General features: G+C 36.9%; 1 protein-coding gene and 4 long non-coding RNA genes across 7 annotated transcripts in view; 3 read left to right on the plus strand and 2 right to left on the minus strand.

The window, feature by feature from the left end:
- On the minus strand, positions 1–12527 carry LOC143414506 (uncharacterized). Its single transcript, XR_013095117.1, has 2 exons — positions 12043–12527; positions 1–702 (listed from the first exon to the last, which is right to left on the minus strand). It is a non-coding gene; the product is annotated as an uncharacterized LOC143414506 (long non-coding RNA).
- The window catches only part of LOC143414659 (uncharacterized), a 188373-nt gene that overhangs the window by 51545 nt on the left and 113262 nt on the right, over positions 1–23566 (minus strand). The gene's annotated exons all lie outside the window — the stretch shown is intronic.
- Positions 2350–4893, plus strand: LOC143414741 (uncharacterized). The gene is made up of 4 exons (XR_013095438.1): positions 2350–2483; positions 3017–3063; positions 3435–3527; positions 4170–4893. It is a non-coding gene; the product is annotated as an uncharacterized LOC143414741 (long non-coding RNA).
- The window catches only part of LOC101483776 (CMP-N-acetylneuraminate-beta-galactosamide-alpha-2,3-sialyltransferase 1), a 26240-nt gene continuing 14207 nt past the window's right edge, over positions 11534–23566 (plus strand). For both annotated transcript variants that reach the window (XM_014413829.3, XM_076879013.1), the window contains exons 1-2: positions 11534–11643; positions 12760–13028. In XM_014413829.3, the coding sequence (XP_014269315.2) occupies positions 12777–13028 (252 nt within the window). In that variant the 5' untranslated portion in view covers positions 11534–11643; positions 12760–12776. The remainder of the gene's footprint in view (positions 11644–12759; positions 13029–23566) is intronic.
- Positions 13551–15928, plus strand: LOC143414727 (uncharacterized). 2 transcript variants are annotated; one of them, XR_013095421.1, is made up of 2 exons: positions 13551–15016; positions 15114–15928. It is a non-coding gene; the product is annotated as an uncharacterized LOC143414727 (long non-coding RNA). The 2 variants fall into 2 exon arrangements; XR_013095422.1 differs by having other exon boundaries at positions 15146–15928.

Consider the following 23566-nt stretch of genomic DNA (forward strand, 5'->3'; position numbering starts at 1 on the left):
TATTAAATATTCCTTTATTAGGTGAGAAAATCAGACCATGTCATAACTGCTTTAAGTCATACAGAATAGATATCAGAGCCTTAAACAGGCTGGCTTCTGCTAAATGGGTCAAACTGGGTTGAAAGTCTACAAACACATAACATCCTTATAGAATATGATGTAACACTATAGATCAACTTAGCTCAGAATATATAAAGCATATAAACAATTACAGCAATATGATGCAACAAACACAGCAGTACTACTAATCCAAAATACTCAAAGCTTCACAGAACTCAAACAAACATTTATTTTTAGGTCCATTCTGCTGCTGATACATACTTTAGGTTTCTGAATATTAAACTTGTTTCTCCCTTTCATAGTGTGTAACTTGAAGGCCCTGAGTACTTTCTCCCACACTGAAAACACTGGGATGATAACATTATTTGAACATTACCTAATAAGACTGATTCAGGACAGACAGTTAGTTATGTTAAACTTTCCTAGCAGTCCTTCACAAACAGGGAACAGTCTGTCTATTCTCTCCATCTGTCAGCTGCTGCTGGCTCTTCCTCCTCCTCTTCCTCACACACTGCTGAGTTTTTCCTGGTGGATCATCAGGGGTGCAAAGCCTCACAGGTGATGTGCAGCAGTGGGTCCCTCAGTCTGTCCTCACTCTGGACACTTGCAGTTGTCACACATGGAAATCAAATGTGTGATAAGCTGCAGGATTCAAACACAAGTGTAACTTATAAATACATGTTCATACTTTTATTACACAATCAGAGAGAAAGAAAGAGAGAGAGAGTGCAGGACAGACAGACAGGTGTCTCAGGTGTAGACACTGCTACAAAACAGCACAAGAGAAGGAGGATTTAGTGTTTGTGTTATTACGAGTGCTAAACAAGAACAGTTCCCAGATGGTACAGTCGACACATGTGTGATTCCTGTGATTAAAGCATCTTTCTTTCAGCTTAATGAGTGAACCGTCAGCTCGTTCAAACACACGTTAAATCCCGTTTGGCTCGACACCACCGAACAGAGGCAGCAATATAACATAGCTAACATTAACAGTGCAGAATAACAAGAGAATAACACGAGGGCAGAATTAAACCTAAGAGCTACAAATCACAACCCAGAAGAACAAGAAATCAGAAACCAAAACCCTAGTACTCATGAACAATAGAAGTAGGAGGATCAGCACATAAGCGCGGGAAAAAAGATGTGTACTCGCAAAAGACATTGTTCAGTCTGAAATGTGTGTGTGAGTGAGTGAGTTGGGGAGGTGTATGGGGATGTTTTCTGTCTGATGGATGAATATAGTCTGGATACCCATGGGTGTCATTATGGTGGTCACATTTGACTGGGAACACCACAGGTGTAAAAAGGTTGATTAAAACACTTAAGTTTCAATGAAAGAGGTGATCATAAATCTGTGGAGGATATCATAAGGCCTTGAGGCAATCAGATGTAAAACCTCTCTTGCAATGCACCAAGGGAAAAATCGACTTGCATGTCATATCCAGTCATATCCATTTACATTTCTTCTGCCAGTTATTGTTTTAGCAGATATAAACAGTAAACAAAAAACAAGAGAAACACCCCAATGAAAAGCAACAGTTTCAGCTGTTTCCATGAATTCTGGTGATGAAGCGTCTGTGATGATGGCTTTCTTCTCCTGCTCACGCATGTTCTTATGAAAGGTGAACATCCTCACAATCATTCTTTATAGGACCAGACCAAATGCAGACTTTATTCAGTAGGATCTCAGTAATCACACTTGTGTACGGGAATTGGAGCTCACTAAAAAGAATAGTGAATCGATGTGTAACTTTGCCAAAACAATGTCCGACTATGTAGTTTTCTCAAGTGCCCTACCCACATACCCCAATTAGTGTGTATCAGGAATGTCTTAAAGAGCTAAACTCATGCCTGAATCCTAAATTCAGATAAAACCGAGGTTATTGTACTCAGCCTTAAAAATCTTACAAATCTGCTGCCTAAACAGATGCTTACTCTGGATCGCAACACTGTCGTTCAATCTGCATATTAAACAAGTAAAATGCTGCAGTGAAAGTACTGACAGGGACTAGAAAGAGAGAGCATATTTCTCCAAAACTGTCTTCCCTTCATTGGCTCCCTGTTAAATCCACATTCAAATTGAAATTTCATCTCCTTACATACAAGGTCTTGAATAATCAGGCCCCATCTTATCTACACTCAAAAAAGTGAAATTTGGTGGTTATTGCATTTACAAGACTCTAACATGTAATTTGAACACAATGAATTTATGTTTCTAAGGTGAACGTAATAAAATCATATAAGATCTACAAGAAATTTACCAACTTAGCGCCTCTTAAATTTATTCTTGTTGATATGACATGATAAAATCTAACAAGAGTGGTTAGCTGCCTTAAAGACTCGCGATATCACAAGATCACGTGAGATTCTAAACAACAAGAGGCAGGAAAGCACATGGTTTGCTTCACGGTCATCTTGGAAAGGTAAGAGTGAATCTATTTTCATCCATCTTGATGAAAATACTTTTTGCACAAAGGCATCATTAGTTTGTCGATTCTTTTCAGTTCTATTTATTCACATTTGTTTTTTTGTTTTAAAAAAAAAAAAATCTGTTTGTTTATGCCATTCTAGCTAGCTAACACGTTAGTGCAAGAATATAGCACAATGTCATGCTAGCATGATAGCCTAATATGAAAGACTTAGCTACTCCAAATATAGATATTGTTTATAACTTAACCTCTGCACATAAGCTAGTTTGGCTCTACCACAGAGACTGTTGTGATAAATTTACATTTTACGTGTGGGTTGTTGAAATTTGTAAGTTTGTAAGTTGCTGATGGACAGTGGTTTATTTAACAATTTATGTGTTTTTAGTACACTGAGGAGGAAAGACAAAACATGAACAGATATGTTTTGCTGTTTTTTAATTTTTTTGAAATTAAATATTTTTCTACTTAATAAACTTGGAGACTTGCAGTTCCCTCCTGTAAAGATAATAAATGTTTAATCTTATCAGGTGGTGAAAGGTCTGGAGAGCTGGCAGGCCAGTTCATCAAATTCATGGTGAGCTAATATTTTTCTTAAAAATTATCACATTCCCATGTTAAAAATGTAATATATTCATTTGTAAGTGACATATAGTTTTGAGACCAAGAAACCATTGCATTCTGATTTTATGTACACATCATCTAAACTTTCTTGAATTGGGGGTATGGCATGATTAAATTAATACACAAATTACAAAACAATATTAAAATGACAGACTTGTCTAAAATGCATAAATACTATTTGAAAAGATTAAGACCGTAAAACAATAGCCTCTGTATTTCTCATAAATTCCTGGTAATTCAACTAAAAGTTCTTTAATCCCACTGCTAGGTCGTTGAGATGGATTTCCGTATATATTTGTTTTTTTTCCCCCTCTGTGTATAAAGACTGATGCTGTTGAAATCAGAAGAGAATACATCGCCAAAGGTCTTTGCGTGTACCTGAATGAAGATCCTGAGAAGCTGGTGAAGAATTACCTGGTATGTTAACTTGCCTGTATCCTTAACTAAGGAGATGATCAAAGATAAGCTTGAAATACATACAAAAAGTTGCAGGGGATGGGGTTTTCCTATAAATTACCGGTGGCTGTAAAAAATACCTTTTAAAATAGGAAAAGTAAGAGCTTTAAGTTTCTCACTGGATACTACACACACCATTTTTGAGTGTTTTATACTATCATTATTATCATTATTATAATATCATTATAATAACCTCATTCATACACACATTCATACAAGATTTTTATGTAACATTTACACTTCAATGGATGTATCAGGAGCAACTTGGGGTTCAGTATGTTACCCATTGATAGTTTTAGTATCAGATTAGAGAAGCCAGGGATTAAACCAGTAGACAACTTGCTCTACCTCCTGTGCCACAGTCACCCCTATCACAAGATTTTGAAAGACAGGACATTGTTGAGGTATTGAATGAACTTCTCATGAGTCAGGAAAAATATCGGGCAGTCAATTTTGATTACATTTACATTATTATAAGGCTTGAATGAATAAAGCTTTTAGGTATTTTACATTAATGTAAAACAGATATTTACTTTTAAAACTGTTTGCAATGGACATTAGTGAGAAATCATTATCTCTTTTTTGTTTGTTTTATTGTCACAGGAAGTTGATAAAAAGCATCGCCACTGCCATAGCAGAGACAGTCTTTGGAATCTGTGTCATTCGGTCAGAGGGTGCGGAGCCTGGCGATGACCCTCAGGATGTTGTGATTGTTCTAGAGGGGGTGGAAGTGATGGGTGAGTTGGGCAATGTAGTTTTTGCAGTGACAATGTTGCTTGGTCTGGTCTATTCACTGAACCTGAGCTACCCTCTGGAACTCAGGTACACCTTTGAGGTCCTGCAGAAGATTCTTATGGAATTAGATGCACACAAACTATCCAACAGCACACAAAGTACAGGTTCTCAAAACACTATTTTCTCGTTGAGAAATGTTCCCATTACAACAGCTACACCATGTATCTGGACCATGAACCTAAAATAATTGCAGATATTTTCTTTTTTGAAAGTGCATCTGTTGACCTTCAAAGTAGTTGTATTGGTCATCGGAAAATCACCTGCTTCAGCCATTCATTGTTGTTAAAAAATTGTTTTAACAGGTTAACTTTCCACTTTGTCCACTACTTTTTTTCTGTTATGTAACTTGTACTTGCATTTCATGTATTCTTTATACATTATGTGAAATTTGCTATAAATTCAATAAATTGGAGAAAACAAAAAGATGTGTATGACAAATTTTTATTTACCTTTTAGATGTAATAGTGAAATGTATGTTAACCAGACTCTAGACTTTGTTAAATGCTCCAAAAAATTACTCTTTAAATTAACTTAAAATAATCATGGAAAGAATTTCCACGTGATTAAATTGCTTTCTATTAGCATTAAAGTATGAGTTGGTTCAACTCAATTAACTTAAGCTGGGACCAAATTTAGTAAATTAGTTGGAGAAAACCTACTGAATTGAGTTGGAACAAAACTCTTTAAGTTGGATCAACACTATTAAAATATATTGGATCAAAATGCAGCAAATACGTTGATTCATCAATCTTTAATTAAGTTGGTCCAACTTGAGTGCATTAAGTTGGAGTAACAGAATTGCATAATGCTAAAATAAAGCAATTTAATCACGTGGAAATTCTTTCCATGATTTTTTTATGTTCATTTAAAGAGTTATTTTTTTGAGTGTAATTGACCCCAATACTGGTGATGTGGTAGTATAGGTGTCTTTGCTCTCAGACTGCAGGCTTACTGATGGTTCCTAGAGTATTTAACCTCCTAGGACCTGGCGTCCACATATGTGGACATGACATTTTTGGTTATTTAGACCCAAATGCTCAATTTTGCTGTGGTCGGCATGAAGTTGGACACTCTGGTGACAGTGGCAGAGAAAAGGACATTAAAGAAACTGCTGGACAATTATGGACAATGCTGGGCATCCTCTGCACACGGATCAGAGGAGCCTATTCAACGACAGGTTGCTTCTCCCAAAGTCAAAAACCAACAGACTTAAAAAGTCCTTTGTCCCACACACCATCAGACTGTTTAACTCCTCACTGGAGGGGAGAGGGAGGGCAAACAGGGGAACTAGGGAGAGCGGGAACAACTCAGCTGTAGAGCTTTTTTTCACTGTGCAATATTCGCAATATTTTTTCTTATATTCGAATGTACAATAATCACTATTCAATATACTCACTCAAATGTGCAATCCTATTTATCCATATTATATATTCTGTATTTATATATGTGTACATGTGTCTATATGGTATATTTATGCTTATATTCTTACTCTCATTCCCCTTATTGTATCTGTAAGATGCAACTTCTGTTGGTGCTGTGCTACTGGAAACTGAGTTTCCCGGAGGAACCCACCCGAGGGATTAATAAAGTTTCATCGAATCTAATCCAATCTCTCATTTTTCTTAGAAACAAACATTGGGTAAAAAAAAAAAAAAAAAGGTAATTCTTTGGTTTTCACATTCATCGGGCCCCAATATGCCCAAATATCAAAGAGAAATTAAAAATGCATGCTGTGGAAGAGTTCAGGTCTGAGGAGGTTAAACGTAGAATGGGAGGCAGAGCCTTTAGGGCCATGTTTATTTTGCAGTCAGTTCAGTTTTACATTCAGTTTAATTTTGTCTATACAGTGCCAAGTCACATAAACAGTCACTTCAAAGTGCTTCATATTGTAAGGTAGACCCTACTACTTCTACTACTACTACTAATATGATTCCTTTGCTGCATTTTCTAAGATGTTTAACCCATATGGAAAATAAATAATAAAAACTTATATGTGATTACTCATGAAAGTGGCCACTTTCATGAGTAAATCATATAAGGCTTACATGATTTACTCATGAAAGTGGCCACTTTCTCATTACTTTCATATATTGTTTTAGTAAGTATCCAAAACATACAAGTTTCATTATATAATTTTTCAAGGGATTTTATATCTGTTTTCACTCTTATATGCTTTTCATACAAGTTTCACACAAGACAGATACAAACTTTATAAGATTTATATATATCTTTTCCATATGGGAAGTTCAGGTTTTACTGTTTAGTCTTGAGTTTAGTTCTTTTTGCCTTTAAGTTTATTTCTAGTTGGTGTTTTCTTGTCTCTGTCTCATCACTGTCTCCTGTGTCGTTCCTCTCTTTACGTTTTATTCCATGTCTGCTCTGTCTGCGTCATGTGTCTTTCCGTGAGCTATCTAAAGTCTAAATGAATCACTTTACAATACCACATCTGACACCTCCGCATTTGCAAGTCTCAAGTCAGCATTTCTGCTTTACTGGAACAGGAGGAAAGTTAAGAACATAATGACACAAAGACATGTTGTCAGGTGTGGTGCAGAAACGTCTTGAACTGGAAACTTTTGTCTCATCCTCATGCGTCATGCTGATGTCACCGTGAGACATTTCATTGACAAAATCTTTCTTGGATATCAAACAAAGCAGAGATATGATCAGTTTAGACACAATTCAGAGGATGTTCTGTGTAATCAATTTGAGGAGCAGTAGAAGGCCAGCTTTTGGTCCAGATAATCCCCCCCTTCCTTACCGGAGTCTTTGTCGTGGTTCTGGCAGACAAGTTCAAATTACGCCGACGTTGATCTCAAAGCAAAAATATTCAGCTTCACCTCAAGGTCAAGATCACAGTTATTGTTTTTCTGAGAATCTTGTCAATGTTATAACTCAGAAGGAATTGGATTACCTTGGGTTAGGGACAAGGTGCAGAGTGGGACTGGGACCAGGGACACTGCATTTCTGCCTTATTGCCTATTCACACCATGAACTAAACTGGCACTCTTAGCCTGGATTTATTTCCAATTTATGCTCATTGCAACAACATGTTCACACACCCACAATAAGACTTGACATACTGTTCTGGGACTTTCTAAAAACGTTCCTCCTATAAGAAGGCCGTAGTACGATGAGAGTTCTAAGAACTTGGGTGGAGGTTTAAGGGAAAAAAAGTAGAGGCATGTCGAGAGGTGTGATTACAGGTGTGGATATAGCACACAAAAACATGATTAAAAAGAATCACCTTGAACCCACAACATGAATAACAAAAAAACAGGAAAGTGCAGTGATCACATGTCCTGCCTTGCAACGTTGATTTAGTTATTGTTTGTTACTCATGTTGTGTTTATAGTGAAATGTTATAATTACCTTTGTTGTTAATATACAAAAAGGTACAAATATTGACAAAATTGTACGTTTTAAAATTTCTTTTTGTTGGAAACCTTTATACCATGCCATTATTGCTAATATCTATCTGCAGCAGTTCTGTTGTAGATGTGATTAACTTTAATTGTGGTTACTATTTTGCATCATTACACACCAGTGACATGTGGGAACATTTCCAGAAAGCCCTGGAGATATGAAATATACTGACAGCCTTATGCAGCTTTCTGGACTCTTCATGGTGTGAGATTATTATGCTATCATATGTTATCCTATGCCTATAATGTGAATGAGTGAATCATGATACTGCTGTAAGCCACACCATACTTCTTGTTATAGAGCAGACCTTCCCAAAGTGTGGGGCCCGCACTTCTGAAGCATATCTTCCCTTTGGCTTCAATTGCACAAGTGCAAAGGTAGGTCTCCCCTGCAGAATTGGTTTTCCCTGCGTCGAGAGCAGGCGCTGGGCTCTTCAAATCACGGACAAACAGTATCCTACATTCTTGATTTTTAGTTCTATGACTAACTACTCCTGACATTTTGGAGATGTTAGCTCTTTATACAGTAAAGTTACAGTGGGATATGAATAATATCAGGCTGATCCTGCCAGGATTTGTTCCCTTGGTTCAAATCACAGACAAACAGTATCCCACAGCTGTTCATGTTTTTAAACCCATTTTGCACAGAGAGGCATTATTTGAAAAATGTATTGATAGCAATGTTGAATATTATTACACAGGACAGAAAACAACAACATGTAAAATAATCACACCGTGACGCCTCTGCCTTTCTAAATAGAGGGACAGTAACTGCGTGTGTAAATGTAAGCATGTAAAACCTGAAGATAGAGACAAAATACCGTTAATCTGACTATCTGCCATTCTGCAATTCATCTCCTGTAAACGTGGTGCACAGCGTGATGTGGAAATAGGCACATGCCTTTAACTTTGCATGACGAACTCTGAACAAACATTTCATACTGCCAAGTTAAGGAGAGAATATTGTGTGCAGAGAGCACAGAGCACATTCCACAGGAGCTTCACCCCCACCTTTGTTGGAAGCAGAAAAACAGGGAGCCAAGGTCATAACTCAGGCTCACTGGGAGATAGAAAGTATGTCTGTTTAGGTTTTTACGACTAGGTGGGGGCCATCAGAGGCTATAAGAGTTTGAGTAACCCTCCACCATTTTGAGATTTTGCTGTGACCCTCTTCATGCATGTCTCCTCATCCGGATGGTTTATGCTCATAAAGTGTTGAATTGTATGGAATAAAAGACTGTTGATTGAGCATTTATACACCGAGTATTGTCCTTCCTTCAGTCCAAAGATTCAATCAATTGGGAGGATTTAACAATGGACATCTTCAACTTTCTGAAATTCAAAAAAAATAAAAAAGCAAAACATTATTACTGTCACAGTCTACAGGGTCAAGTTTGAGTTTCTTTTCCTATTTGACTTTTTCTGGGTTTTTTTCTCTTGTACTTTGGTTCAAGTTTTATATCCTCTCATTATCCATTATTTATATTTAAGTTTTCAGTTTCCCTCTGCCTTTTGTCATGTCCTCCTTCACATTTTCCCTCTTTGAAGGTTTGTTGATTTTGTTTCTTTGTTTTTATACCTTCCTTAAATTCTGCAGTAATTTTGTTTTATAGTTTAACCTTTGTTTATGAGTCCTGCATTTGGGTCAGACTCCTGCCTGCCACACAGGCAGCTGTGAGAATTAAATGGATCGTTAATAAGTATCTACTGAGTAATCAAAAATTATTGCTTCATGACTTCATCACGGATGAAGTCTTTTAACTTACATGCAGTACCATGATCAACTACAGACCATATAAAAGCTTGTTGTGGCTACCCTAATGCTTCTCCCTTGTAAAAAAGGCAGCCACCTCTGTGACACAGAACTTTTTTTATGAATCTTGCTTCACAGTGAAACCTTTAATAGCCATGCTCTGCTTGCTTGTTTTGCTTTGAATAGGATTTGCACTGTTACTTTACTGTGGCAAGCATAAGCTTGTCTTTACTGGAACTTGTGCAGACTTGTGTAGAACTGGTTTGTATTTGCATGTGGTGTATTTTAGCAGTTTGTCAAGGCATTAATGTTTTATTTGCTTTTTTCTACAGCTGTTTATTTTGTCTTCATTTATTTTGTTTTACTTTAGTTTTATATTATTTTCAAGTGGACCTTTTGCTATATTGGTCCACTTGATTGTCATAGTTTATTTGCTCTTTATAATTTATTTTTATTTGAAGTTATTACAATCAGAAAGGACAGAACTCGAGGACAGAAAAGAGAAACAATATGACTAAAGAGAAGTTGGGAAGAGAGTTAACAGAAGGAGAGGGAAAGAAAAATCGAGGAAAAGAGGGATAGAGAGAAAAGACACTGAAAATCTGCTTCTCTATTTGCTTTGCAAAACAGGAAAACAGCACAGAAGGGAAACTACAGCAACAACCAACATAAGCATAGGTAACAGTAAATAATAAATATTGAATCTTATTGAGTGGCACACAAAGCCAACAACACATGAGATGCTTAAAGGCAGCAGCCAACCAAGATAGTGTGTGTCTGTGAGTACCTGTTTGTACACCTGTGTGTGTGTGAAGGAGCAGGTAGTCACATTTGACCATTGTGACTGTATTTATTCATAATGTCTATTCTGTGTTATTTTCATGAGATTCGTAAGCATGAGATTGTTGTTTTTCCACAGGAAAATGCAAAAAAGGATATTACGTGCTATTAAGGACATGACAAAGGAATCACACCGTATGGAACTTTTAGCCAAGCAAAATCCTTAAAAAAATCATTTTTCTTTCATGCATTTGGGTCAAGTTATAATTTCGTCACTGCCCGCCTCCAAACATCAAACCAATTTGACCCTAAACAAGAAAGGTGTTCGTGCTCGTCTCTAAGCTTTGCTCCACATCCACACATACAGGTAGAATACAGTAGGTAGAGTAGTTTTTGAGTGAAAAACTTTGCATGGTCACAAGAATTTTGAGGTTATCAAGATTTCTGTGGTGTTTCTGCACCACGTTGCATTTAAAAATTATTATTCCTAATCTTCCTCAGTTTGTAATGTGTCTAGTTCAATGCAGAGGGTTTCTTATAAGATTTTTTCCTTCCCACTGTTACCAAGTGCTTGCTCATATGAGGCTGTCTGAATCTGGAGGTTTTCTCTCCATTAATGTAGCATACCATCTTTGGTACCTTCTTAATAATATAGTATCATCTTGTACTATGAAAAATTAAAAAACAAACAAATCCTCCCCTCTGGTTTGTGTATAGAGGTTGAATGGCATTCTAAAACATTTCAAAAAGCATCAATTTTTATACAAGAGATGACTGGTATGAATGACTCCAATTAGAATTGGTAAAGGAGTAGATCACATCAGCTTCAGCACAGGTGAACTACTGCAAACAATAATAAAATAATAAATATAATTATAATAACAGTCATTCATCATTTTCAAAAATGAAACTGAATGAAACTCATTTTCCCATCTAGCATTAAATTATATATAATATTAAGAAATATAATAATAATAATGAATACAAATAAAATCATGTGATATTCTGCTTCTTCTTCTTCTCATTATTTATGGTACTACATTCATAAGCTCATATCAAAAATAATCTGACATGGATACATGGTTTCCTTCCATGTATGGTTTTCATGGGTTAAACAGATCATAAATAAACCCTCCCAGGTAATACTACACTGGCTGTTGCACAGTTAACAGACAGGTTTTTCCTCTTTTCTCAATTCTGAGAACAACCCAAACAATTCAGCTTTCCTAGAACCAAAAATAAACCCCACTATTTGAATAGTAGCTCACCAATTCAAATCTTTCACAGGCTCTCTGCCTGCTTTCTACCTCCTTTACTTTTGAAGGTAAGAGAAAATATATTACATTTAACACTATTAATTACTCATGACAAGCTTTATAGAACCTCTTAAAAAAACTTATTCAGATGTTGTTAAATATATAAATTTAAAAAACATGTTAGCATTATAGTGTGACTGAATTGTGTCTTTCTGTTTGATTCTTTAGCAGGTTAATAGGATCATTTAGTTTTTAGGAGGTAGAGCAGGTCATCTGCTAAGTGGAATGTTGGTGGTTTGATAGATCAGAAGAGAACACTATAAGAACCAATCTAATTATCAAATATTTTCAAAGCTGTCATGGTCCTGGGTCGGTGACCCAGCGCCTTGAGTTTGTGATTATTATTTTCTAGTTATTCTGATTTGTATTGGTTGTTGGGGTTTGGTTGTCGTGTTTATTTTCCCTACCTGTGTCTCCCTCTGTGCTCTGTACGGGTCCCCGAGTTTTGTGTTGTAAAACAGTCTGGGTGTTTCCTGTTTTACTTTATAGGTCTGTCTCGTTATGCCCATTAGTTCCAGCTGTGTCCCCTCCTGTGTACCATTTCCTGATTACCTGGTGTGTGTATTTATAGTTGGTGTCTGACTGTGCTTCTCGTCGCGTCATCTGTGTTTCTCTGTGAACTTCCCGCGTAGTCTGCATTATTCCATGTTTCTTCGTGTCTCTCTGCTCCTCGCTTCATGTCCTCCATTTTGTATTAGTTTTCCCAGTTTAGGTTTATGTTCGGTTCTGCCCACACCTTGGTTTTGTGCACTGTAAATAAAACCCACTTGCACCTCCGCCATTGTCTGCTATTGGATCCTCCTTTCTCACCCTCCACACGACTGCCGCCCCAGCCGTGACAAAAGCGTCTTTCTATGTTATATTAAATAAACATTGTCCAAGATGTTTTCCTTTCTACTGGGTGTCATGTTATGCTATTTAAGTAGAAAGGCAATGTCTTTTAAATGAGTTAACACATATAAACCCCTCACATATAGCACTGATTATGCAATGCCGTCCCCAGATTATGTCACCAAGGTTGCTTTTGAAACGGTGGATAGTGTTTTGTTGTAGGCTTCTTTGTAACATTGTCTACATTCTTAGATTTACTCACCTGAATGTTTCTCCACTCACTAAATCCACAGATTGTTCTTCATTAAAGATGAATTACAGACAGAAAAAATCCGGGGTTTTTATTTCCCTACTCCTGTGCATCGCAGTGATGCCTATGTTTTTCAGTCCTTCATGGAATTTATCTGTTTACTCCTTTGGGCCCTGGAAGTCGAGCTTTTGTTCCTGTCTCAAATGTATAAGAGATGGTGATCCTTGGTTTAGGGAACAGATTGATGCATCTCCTGAACCCTTTTTGCCAAGAAAACACAGCATCTCAGAGAATGATTTCCTCTGGTGGAAGGTAAATTAAATGATCACTAAACAAAACAAATGTTGATTAACTTTGCATTTCATTATATTTTTCCAACTGTTGGAGCCACTGAAACATATACTTGGAACGTGTGAGATATCCATCTATATATATATATATATATATATATATATATATATATATATATATATATATATATATATAAGAGAGTGATATTATACCCCTTTCGTCAAACGCAGTGATTTATGACCCCCTTAATTGATTTATGACCCCTAATTAAATTATCCCCTAATTAAATTATTCATGAGCTCCGGAAGTCCGGAAGTAGGAAGTAATTAAATAATAAAAATATGATATTCATAAAAATATGATATTCATAAAAATATGATATTCATAAAAATATGATATTCATAAAAATATAATTGATTATTTAGAAAGTTTCTTATATATCAAAAATAGCATTCTTTTATTTCTTTAAGCAATTAAAAAATGTATTTATTTTTTTATGCTCAAAAAACGCCATCTGGTGGCGGGTCAGTGTGTGCGCGCGCCCGCGCGCGCCCGAGGCTGTGTGTCTGGGCGCGCGGGGGCGCGCCCGTGTCTCCGGACCGTGCTCTCTCGGGCTCTGTGCTCATGTGTTTAAAAATGTATTAAACCATATTAAAATTGTTTAGTTAAACTTGTGCTTTTGTAACGTTCAGTATGGCCACAAACACATGCTGCATGCCTTGGGGGAAAACTTTATTTAGATTTATATGCATTTGTAGATTTAGAATAAAACTCATACTCAGAAAAAACTCGCGATCCCCGCAGCCCCCTTAACCTAATCCTTAGATACATAAGCAGGGAAAACTCCTTAAAAAACCCTCCGCTATTTCTCCAAAACCCTACAATAACTTGTTAGGGTACCCCCTCTATTCCCAAAACCTTATATTCGATAACAGGGAAAATCCTGAAAAAATCCTTAGTCTTTTTTCTCAAATTCAGCGCCCCGCGGCTCCCTTCATGCTCAGCCAAACAAAGCCAAAACTCCTTTTAAAAATTTCTCCGCGATTTCTCCAAAACCCCTAGAATAACTTGTTAGCTACCCCTCTATTCCCCCAAAAAAAGCGCTATAATCCAAAAACATTGGGAAAGCTCCTTACTCTTTTTTCTTCAAAAACTTGCCTCTTGCTAGCTACCTCTAAAATTCAACCCACACTCTAAGTTCTACCTCGCTCTTAATCGCACCGATCCCGCAACAGCTTCCAGAGCACAATTTTTTCCTGCTTGTTCGCTCCCCGCTCTGGTCCCGAATGCACTGCTTACCTCGTTTGAAAATTCCCCCCTTAGACCAACTCCGCCTCACTGCGCCCCGCTGCCAATCACATAACCCTTGCACCGCTCCCTTCGCACCCCGGTTAGCCAATCCGCTCCAGGTCTGATTTTACGATCTCCCGCTGATGTTAAGACTATCTTCGAACCCCCAGAAGAGATCTGACTTCAGACATATCAACAACTGGAACCGCTCAGACTGCTTGCGATTTCGCATAGGGAGCGGCCGATTTCAACAGCAACTTGCGTCTCTTTCCTTATCCGCATATCATTCGGTAAGTGTTAATCTTCCTCTCTAACTACATTTTTGCATTTTCCTTTTTACCATTCTGTCAATCCTTTCATTTAAAAAAATAAATAAATATCACAATGGTTTGTAACAGGTACAATACACCATCCATCCATCCATTCGCCTCCACTTATCCTTTTCTCAGGCTCGCGCCGTGCGCTGGAGCCTATCCCACGTACAATACACTTTAAAATATATATAAGCTCCACTTTTAACTCCCGTAAAAGTTTATACATTACATGTCTACATCACCTATCATGGCCTCATCAGGTACCTCATTTTTTCTCACTCTTGTTCATATAATGTTTATATTTTTACTGTTTTTTCCCGTTTGTAAATACTCGATGTTATTTCTTTTCAGACTCTGAGATAAACCTGCTCAACTCCTCTTTTTTTGAGTCTCTCGATCGAATTGGTAGGTTTGGTTCATTCTTGTTCCCCTTCTTAACAGCTAATTGTACAAGAAAAACAAAACATTTACCCTCTTTTTTCATTTTTATCAAACTTTCTAGATATCTCTGACTTGGACACCTTTATTTTTTAGACCCAGATGTGTTAACCTGATCCCTGCGAAACACCAGCTCTGCGTGGATTTTGACCGCGAGTGACCGGATGTTGTTTCCGGCCTGAGGTTGCCTGAAATGCCGTGAGGCTCGTTTGAAAGATTGCGCCCGAGACCAACTCCGCCTCCAAGGCATGCCTACCTTTAGCTGCCACCAGTGAGATATCAGAGCCGGGCTCCACATATCCAATCAGGAGCACGAGCAAGACAGCTTTTGCAGACTCTCCAGAAATATACAAGTCCTTACCAACTGCTCTGCAACCCAGTGTTTCTGGTCCCCTCACTAACATCGCTTTTTGAGATATTTTTTATGAACCACCAAAAAAGCAATTTTACCCCACAGTACAGAAGACTGGGTCTGAGGGCAGCAGCGGGGACAAATGATTGTAATGAAGCGACGGACATTTCATGGCTGGTCTTGCATAATCGTGAGTTATTATGTCATATGGTGATAAGTACATAGTTTTGCAAGAGGCATACAAGCACTGTGGAAAAAGTAATCATAAAACTGTTTTTGTGAACACCCTACGTTATGCTTTAAAAAATGTGATACATGTAATGTGATCATCAAAGAACATGATTTTAAAAAAAAAAAAAAAAAACTTTTATTCTTATGCTTTTAAAGTATGTCAGATTATCTTAAAACACTTATTTGTATGTTATAATGTTTTTCTTACACCATGTGTAATTTTTATAGACACCTTATTCATTGTATCAATGTGTAATTATGTATCTTTTGATAAATAAATAAAATATTTAATCTTGTATTTGTGTACTTTCTGGTGATTCAATAAAAAATTAGTCACATATCGCTCTGATAAACACAGATGGCTGAAAGAAATGTTTGATGGAACAAAGGAAACAAGTGTCTTGCTGCTAAACTTTTAAGTCACCATGGTTTAAATGAGAAAGTCTGTATGTAAAACATGAAAAACTCCATATCAGTGATATCTACAAAGGTGTACTCATTTCTTTGTAATGGTACTTTACTGTTCCAATGAAACAAAAAGAAAATCTCATTTTTAAAGTACATTTTTCGGCCATCCTGACCTATTTTCAGGGGCAAGAATGTTGATGTTAGACTGTGTTTTAAATCAGGTTGTGATCTTAAACTAACTATCACAGCACTGATTTCAGTTGTAATGTCAATTAGAATCCCAATTTGGCTTTTCTCCAGTCAGTGTTATGGTGAAATTTAACTTGTTCTTTTGTGTAATTGCTCATGGCCCAGCAAAGGACCCCTTAGTAAACTGTACAGCATAAGTTTTCAATTCACTTTTGTCAGAAAACTTCACAGTATGAGAAGTTACAGCACAGTTTCTCCAAACGTGTGGTTCTTTTTCAGCCAGCGTGCTTTTAGAGCATCTACATTAGCTCATGTAGTAAAAGTACAATCAGTAAGTGTACTTTAACATTTGAGATTCCGAGTCACTCTTGCTTAGATCATGTGAACTATATCATGAACCTTTTTTTGTATAATGCATCAAACGTGTTCAAATCAGTTTATTTTCAATTTATTTTAACTAATCTAGAGACAAGCAACTCCTTTTTAGCTTCTGTTATGTATTTACCTCTCACACCTTAATCTAGATGTTAGTGTTCTCAGAGTTAACATGTCTCATGTTGCCATGTTGTATTTCTAATACCCAGCCTCAGTGTTCGCCCTGTTGACCCTCAAATCCAAACACCAATGATCTAGATATTCACAAAATTCATAAGGAGATTCTTAAGGTCTTAAGTTTTGTTGTTTTTATGTTTTACAAAAAAAAACTTCACATTTTTTATATTTTTAAACGAAAGTGACATGCAAGGATATTTTTCTTTAGTGATGTTGCTTCAGCAATCTCAAATACTAATTATTCTGGGAATTTTTATGGTCAAACTATGTGATTTTCCAAATGTGTGTGTGTGGAGTAAAATGACCTTGTTCTTATGATGTTGTCACCGTGAATCATTTAGGATTAACAACACAAATTGTATCGATAGCAGAAACAGTCTTATAACTTATAATTCTCACACGTTACCGCTAGTTTTACAAACGCAGTCTTCTTCAGGTCTGTTTATGTAGCTTTTATGAAACTGATTTTCCATAGTACAAGTAGAATTTAATTTTTCTTTGCTCTCCAGTATAAATGCAATAATTTGCAGGCTTTTTACTGAAACTCTCACAATGCAACACTCAATGCTCAGAGCTTCATATATCAACAGCTCTGAAAATATCTTCTTTTTTAAAGTAATGTAGGACAGGATCTCTCACTCTCTGTGTCTCAAAAAAAACCCAACTAAACTGGCAATCACCACTAAACAAATGAAAGTAGTTTATGGCTTTTTTATCAGCTGCATTTCTTTCATTTATGTATTGATCCCATTGTTTATTGGTAATGCTTTTAGGTCACTGTTTTAGCATGTCTGCCTCACACTCCATTTAAACAGTTTAACAGATAGTGGGGTCTGGTAAGGAAGTTGGGGGGAAGCAGACAACTCCACAGGAAGAGTCTTTTTGTCTTTTCTCCACTGTAAAAGATAGCAAGGCAGTGTGAAACTTTCTTTGCGGGAAAGACAAAACTGAGAGCCATGCTAGGCTCAGTGAGAGACTCTGCTCACCCTCTGCCCCAGCGATGGCAGTCCCTCACCAAGCTTGATTTCTGTTCTTTGTCTTGATTAAAGAATGTTAGCTACCGCTCATCGCTTGTCTGCAGGCTTTATTAAACGGAAAACTTCCACAACAACCTCTAAACAGTGGTTTATGGCTTTTTGTCACCTGCAACACCATGTAACACTTGGATGTTAGATTCTTTTACCAGTCAGTGTTGTTAGCCCCAACCCCCAGGCTCCAGGTGTCTGAGCTCTAACCCTGGCTGCCAAATGTCCCCCTGAGGCCTTTGTGCCTTTTACCACCAGACTAAGTTTGTAGTCCTATCTACTAATATTATTTTATTTTTTCATTATAGCACAAGGTTCAGTTAGGTTACTACTTTGACTTCCTCAATTTGAGCACATTTCTGACCCGATACTTTATCAAGCTTTTACTCGAGTGTTTTTGACACTAGCAGCTGTACTTCTACTTAAGTGAAAATTGCCTGCAATTTTGCCACCTCAGTTGCCACTTTTCTGGAGTTTGTACACTTTTTATATTGAAACGTTCAACGTTTTACGTGTTATCCTTGATCACAGTTCTAAACAAGTTAACTTTCTTCACTTCAAAGTAACCCAAAAAAGAAACTATATGTCCAGTTCTCTTTACTCCAAACCTGGTTTAAGGCTATGCTGTTGTTGTGATATGGCCATACAAATAATATTAAGTTTAATTAATCTTTTTAAAAAATGGCTGCTTCATGGCTACCTGTTCAGAGAATTTGCAGACTTTTATGGAAACTGTCACAATGTAACACTCTCACTGTCAAAACATGGTTGATCCATGTTTCTATGAACACTGATTAATATATCAACAGCTCTGAAAATCCTTTTTTTTTTTTTTAAGTAAAGCAGAACAGGATCTCTGTATCTCTAAAAATCCCAACAAAACTGGCAATCACCTCTAAACAAATGGAAGTAGTTTATGGATCTTTATCACCTGCAACACCATGTAACACCTAGATGTTAGACTCTTTTGCCATCACATTTGCAAGGGTTTATGTGTTATCCTTGATCACAGTTCTAAATAAGTTAACTTTCTTGACATAAAAGTAGCCCAAAGAAGACAAATATATGTCCAGTTCTTTTTTACTCCAAACCTACTGATCGGAAAACATTATGTGATGCTGGAAGTTTTCATCCTATCCATCTGCAAAACAAGTTTACCTGTAAGCCAACACATTAGACGTAAGCAAATTTGTGAAATTCCTGAACAATGTGCTTTGTGGAGTAGCAGTAGTACTAGAACTAGTACTAGTAGTCCTAGTATTCTGCAGCAACCAGGCTTCAAGAGTGATCACTCTTCTGGCTTTCAAATGGTGAAAACATGTCACAGTCTTAACCGCAAATCAGAAATGTTGGTAAATTTAAAAAGGAATTTAAACGTCAGCTTTGACATAGACACAGACTTTATTAATGCCACACTCAGGAAATTCACATGTTACACATGATTTAGCTCACCTGCTAAATCCCCAGAGCAATAACCACATCAGCATCATTAGCCTGAGTGTTGATCCTCCAGGTGTGTGAGTGTGTGTGTGTGTGTGTGTGTGTGTGTGTGATCAGAGGTGAAGCTGCTTTCTGCAAAGTCTCATCAACAACCAAGAAGAGTCTAAAAGCACTAAATATGAAACAGACCATTTACCATACCCAACACTGAGCTCCTGCACAGTCAGATGGAGTGAAACATAATGTCCCAGTGGTGTTCTGTTGGATTTAGCAGGTGAGCGTTGTTGCCAGTCAAAACCTTTTTGGAAACTCTTTACAAGAATCAATGTAATTATTTGTTTTACTTGAATCAAATGTATTGGTTTATATACCTGAAATAAAACTTTTTTTTGGAAACCCGTTACATCAAATAAAACTTTCTTGGAAAAGCATTGCAAGAATCAATCGAGTTATTTGTTTTACCCCATTCAAATCTATTGGTTTCATTACATCAAATTAAATAATTTTGGAAACCCGTTGCATCAAATAAAACTTTCTTGGAAAAACTTTACAAGAATCAATGTAATTATTTGTTTTACTTGAATCAAATGTAATGGTTTATATACCTGAAATAAAACTTTTTTGGAAACCCTGTACATGAAGTAAAAGGTTTTTGATCTTGTAAGTTCTGGCTTTAATATTTTCAGCTGATAAAGTGAACTTCATACAAACTCTGTGTTAGAAAAATCAAACTGTGTCTCGTGCGGGTGTATTGTGACTGCTCCATCACAATGTATAATTTGACTTGTGAGGTACACACAACAAGGCCAACAAGAAAAAGTGAATTAGAGATTCATTACAAAATACAAAAAATAAAAATAAATAGTGCACAAATTTAAAACAAGCAAAACACCTATGCAAGAGTAACTACTAATGATTTACAAATACTTGTCATATACAACCAATACACTCAGAGAATTTTACCATATCAGTATAAAGCTCTCTGTAATTCCTGGACAGTTCGTGAAATAATTTAAAATTAAATCTGCACTTCAGTTAACTATTCTTTTTTAACAACAGGTTTATGTCTTAGATCTACGGATACAGCTAAAACACTCTGCTTGTATAATGCTGTATTCTCTCCCAGCTTATCCTTTTCTCACAACAGGGTGATTCCCAAAGTACGAGTCAATAAAACAATCACTCTAAAAACCAGAACAGAAAGATAAAGTTGCAAAATAAAAGATTAAGGATTGTGTTTTTATAGCATGTAGTAAACTATCCCCTTTTTCTAACACAGATTTTGTATGAAGTTCACTTTATCAGCTGAAAATATTAAAGCCAGAACTTACAAGATCAAAAACCTTTTACTTCATGTACATCTAGATTAAGGTGTGAGAGGTAAATACATAACAGAAGCTAAAAAGGAGTTGCTTGTCTCTAGATTAGTTAAAATAAATTGAAAATAAACTGATTTGAACACGTTTGATGCATTATACAAAAAAAGGTTCATGATATAGTTCACATGATCTAAGCAAGAGTGACTCGGAATCTCAAATGTTAAAGTACACTTACTGATTGTACTTTTACTACATGAGCTAATGTAGATGCTCTAAAAGCACGCTGGCTGAAAAAGAACCACACGTTTGGAGAAACTGTGCTGTAACTTCTCATACTGTGAAGTTTTCTGACAAAAGTGAATTGAAAACTTATGCTGTACAGTTTACTAAGGGGTCCTTTGCTGGGCCATGAGCAATTACACAAAAGAACAAGTTAAATTTCACCATAACACTGACTGGAGAAAAGCCAAATTGGGATTCTAATTGACATTACAACTGAAATCAGTGCTGTGATAGTTAGTTTAAGATCACAACCTGATTTAAAACACAGTCTAACATCAACATTCTTGCCCCTGAAAATAGGTCAGGATGGCCGAAAAATGTACTTTAAAAATGAGATTTTCTTTTTGTTTCATTGGAACAGTAAAGTACCATTACAAAGAAATGAGTACACCTTTGTAGATATCACTGATATGGAGTTTTTCATGTTTTACATACAGACTTTCTCATTTAAACCATGGTGACTTAAAAGTTTAGCAGCAAGACACTTGTTTCCTTTGTTCCATCAAACATTTCTTTCAGCCATCTGTGTTTATCAGAGCGATATGTGACTAATTTTTTATTGAATCACCAGAAAGTACACAAATACAAGATTAAATATTTTATTTATTTATCAAAAGATACATAATTACACATTGATACAATGAATAAGGTGTCTATAAAAATTACACATGGTGTAAGAAAAACATTATAACATACAAATAAGTGTTTTAAGATAATCTGACATACTTTAAAAGCATAAGAATAAAAGTTGTTTTTTTTTTTTTTTAAAATCATGTTCTTTGATGATCACATTACATGTATCACATTTTTTAAAGCATAACGTAGGGTGTTCACAAAAACAGTTTTATGATTACTTTTTCCACAGTGCTTGTATGCCTCTTGCAAAACTATGTACTTATCACCATATGACATAATAACTCACGATTATGCAAGACCAGCCATGAAATGTCCGTCGCTTCATTACAATCATTTGTCCCCGCTGCTGCCCTCAGACCCAGTCTTCTGTACTGTGGGGTAAAATTGCTTTTTTGGTGGTTCATAAAAAATATCTCAAAAAGCGATGTTAGTGAGGGGACCAGAAACACTGGGTTGCAGAGCAGTTGGTAAGGACTTGTATATTTCTGGAGAGTCTGCAAAAGCTGTCTTGCTCGTGCTCCTGATTGGATATGTGGAGCCCGGCTCTGATATCTCACTGGTGGCAGCTAAAGGTAGGCATGCCTTGGAGGCGGAGTTGGTCTCGGGCGCAATCTTTCAAACGAGCCTCACGGCATTTCAGGCAACCTCAGGCCGGAAACAACATCCGGTCACTCGCGGTCAAAATCCACGCAGAGCTGGTGTTTCGCAGGGATCAGGTTAACACATCTGGGTCTAAAAAATAAAGGTGTCCAAGTCAGAGATATCTAGAAAGTTTGATAAAAATGAAAAAAGAGGGTAAATGTTTTGTTTTTCTTGTACAATTAGCTGTTAAGAAGGGGAACAAGAATGAACCAAACCTACCAATTCGATCGAGAGACTCAAAAAAAGAGGAGTTGAGCAGGTTTATCTCAGAGTCTGAAAAGAAATAACATCGAGTATTTACAAACGGGAAAAAACAGTAAAAATATAAACATTATATGAACAAGAGTGAGAAAAAATGAGGTACCTGATGAGGCCATGATAGGTGATGTAGACATGTAATGTATAAACTTTTACGGGAGTTAAAAGTGGAGCTTATATATATTTTAAAGTGTATTGTACGTGGGATAGGCTCCAGCGCACGGCGCGAGCCTGAGAAAAGGATAAGTGGAGGCGAATGGATGGATGGATGGTGTATTGTACCTGTTACAAACCATTGTGATATTTATTTATTTTTTTAAATGAAAGGATTGACAGAATGGTAAAAAGGAAAATGCAAAAATGTAGTTAGAGAGGAAGATTAACACTTACCGAATGATATGCGGATAAGGAAAGAGACGCAAGTTGCTGTTGAAATCGGCCGCTCCCTATGCGAAATCGCAAGCAGTCTGAGCGGTTCCAGTTGTTGATATGTCTGAAGTCAGATCTCTTCTGGGGGTTCGAAGATAGTCTTAACATCAGCGGGAGATCGTAAAATCAGACCTGGAGCGGATTGGCTAACCGGGGTGCGAAGGGAGCGGTGCAAGGGTTATGTGATTGGCAGCGGGGCGCAGTGAGGCGGAGTTGGTCTAAGGGGGGAATTTTCAAACGAGGTAAGCAGTGCATTCGGGACCAGAGCGGGGAGCGAACAAGCAGGAAAAAATTGTGCTCTGGAAGCTGTTGCGGGATCGGTGCGATTAAGAGCGAGGTAGAACTTAGAGTGTGGGTTGAATTTTAGAGGTAGCTAGCAAGAGGCAAGTTTTTGAAGAAAAAAGAGTAAGGAGCTTTCCCAATGTTTTTGGATTATAGCGCTTTTTTTGGGGGAATAGAGGGGTAGCTAACAAGTTATTCTAGGGGTTTTGGAGAAATCGCGGAGAAATTTTTAAAAGGAGTTTTGGCTTTGTTTGGCTGAGCATGAAGGGAGCCGCGGGGCGCTGAATTTGAGAAAAAAGACTAAGGATTTTTTCAGGATTTTCCCTGTTATCGAATATAAGGTTTTGGGAATAGAGGGGGTACCCTAACAAGTTATTGTAGGGTTTTGGAGAAATAGCGGAGGGTTTTTTAAGGAGTTTTCCCTGCTTATGTATCTAAGGATTAGGTTAAGGGGGCTGCGGGGATCGCGAGT

The sequence above is a fragment of the Maylandia zebra genome, linkage group LG22, assembly GCF_041146795.1.
Source record: "Maylandia zebra isolate NMK-2024a linkage group LG22, Mzebra_GT3a, whole genome shotgun sequence".
NCBI lineage: Eukaryota > Metazoa > Chordata > Actinopteri > Cichliformes > Cichlidae > Maylandia > Maylandia zebra.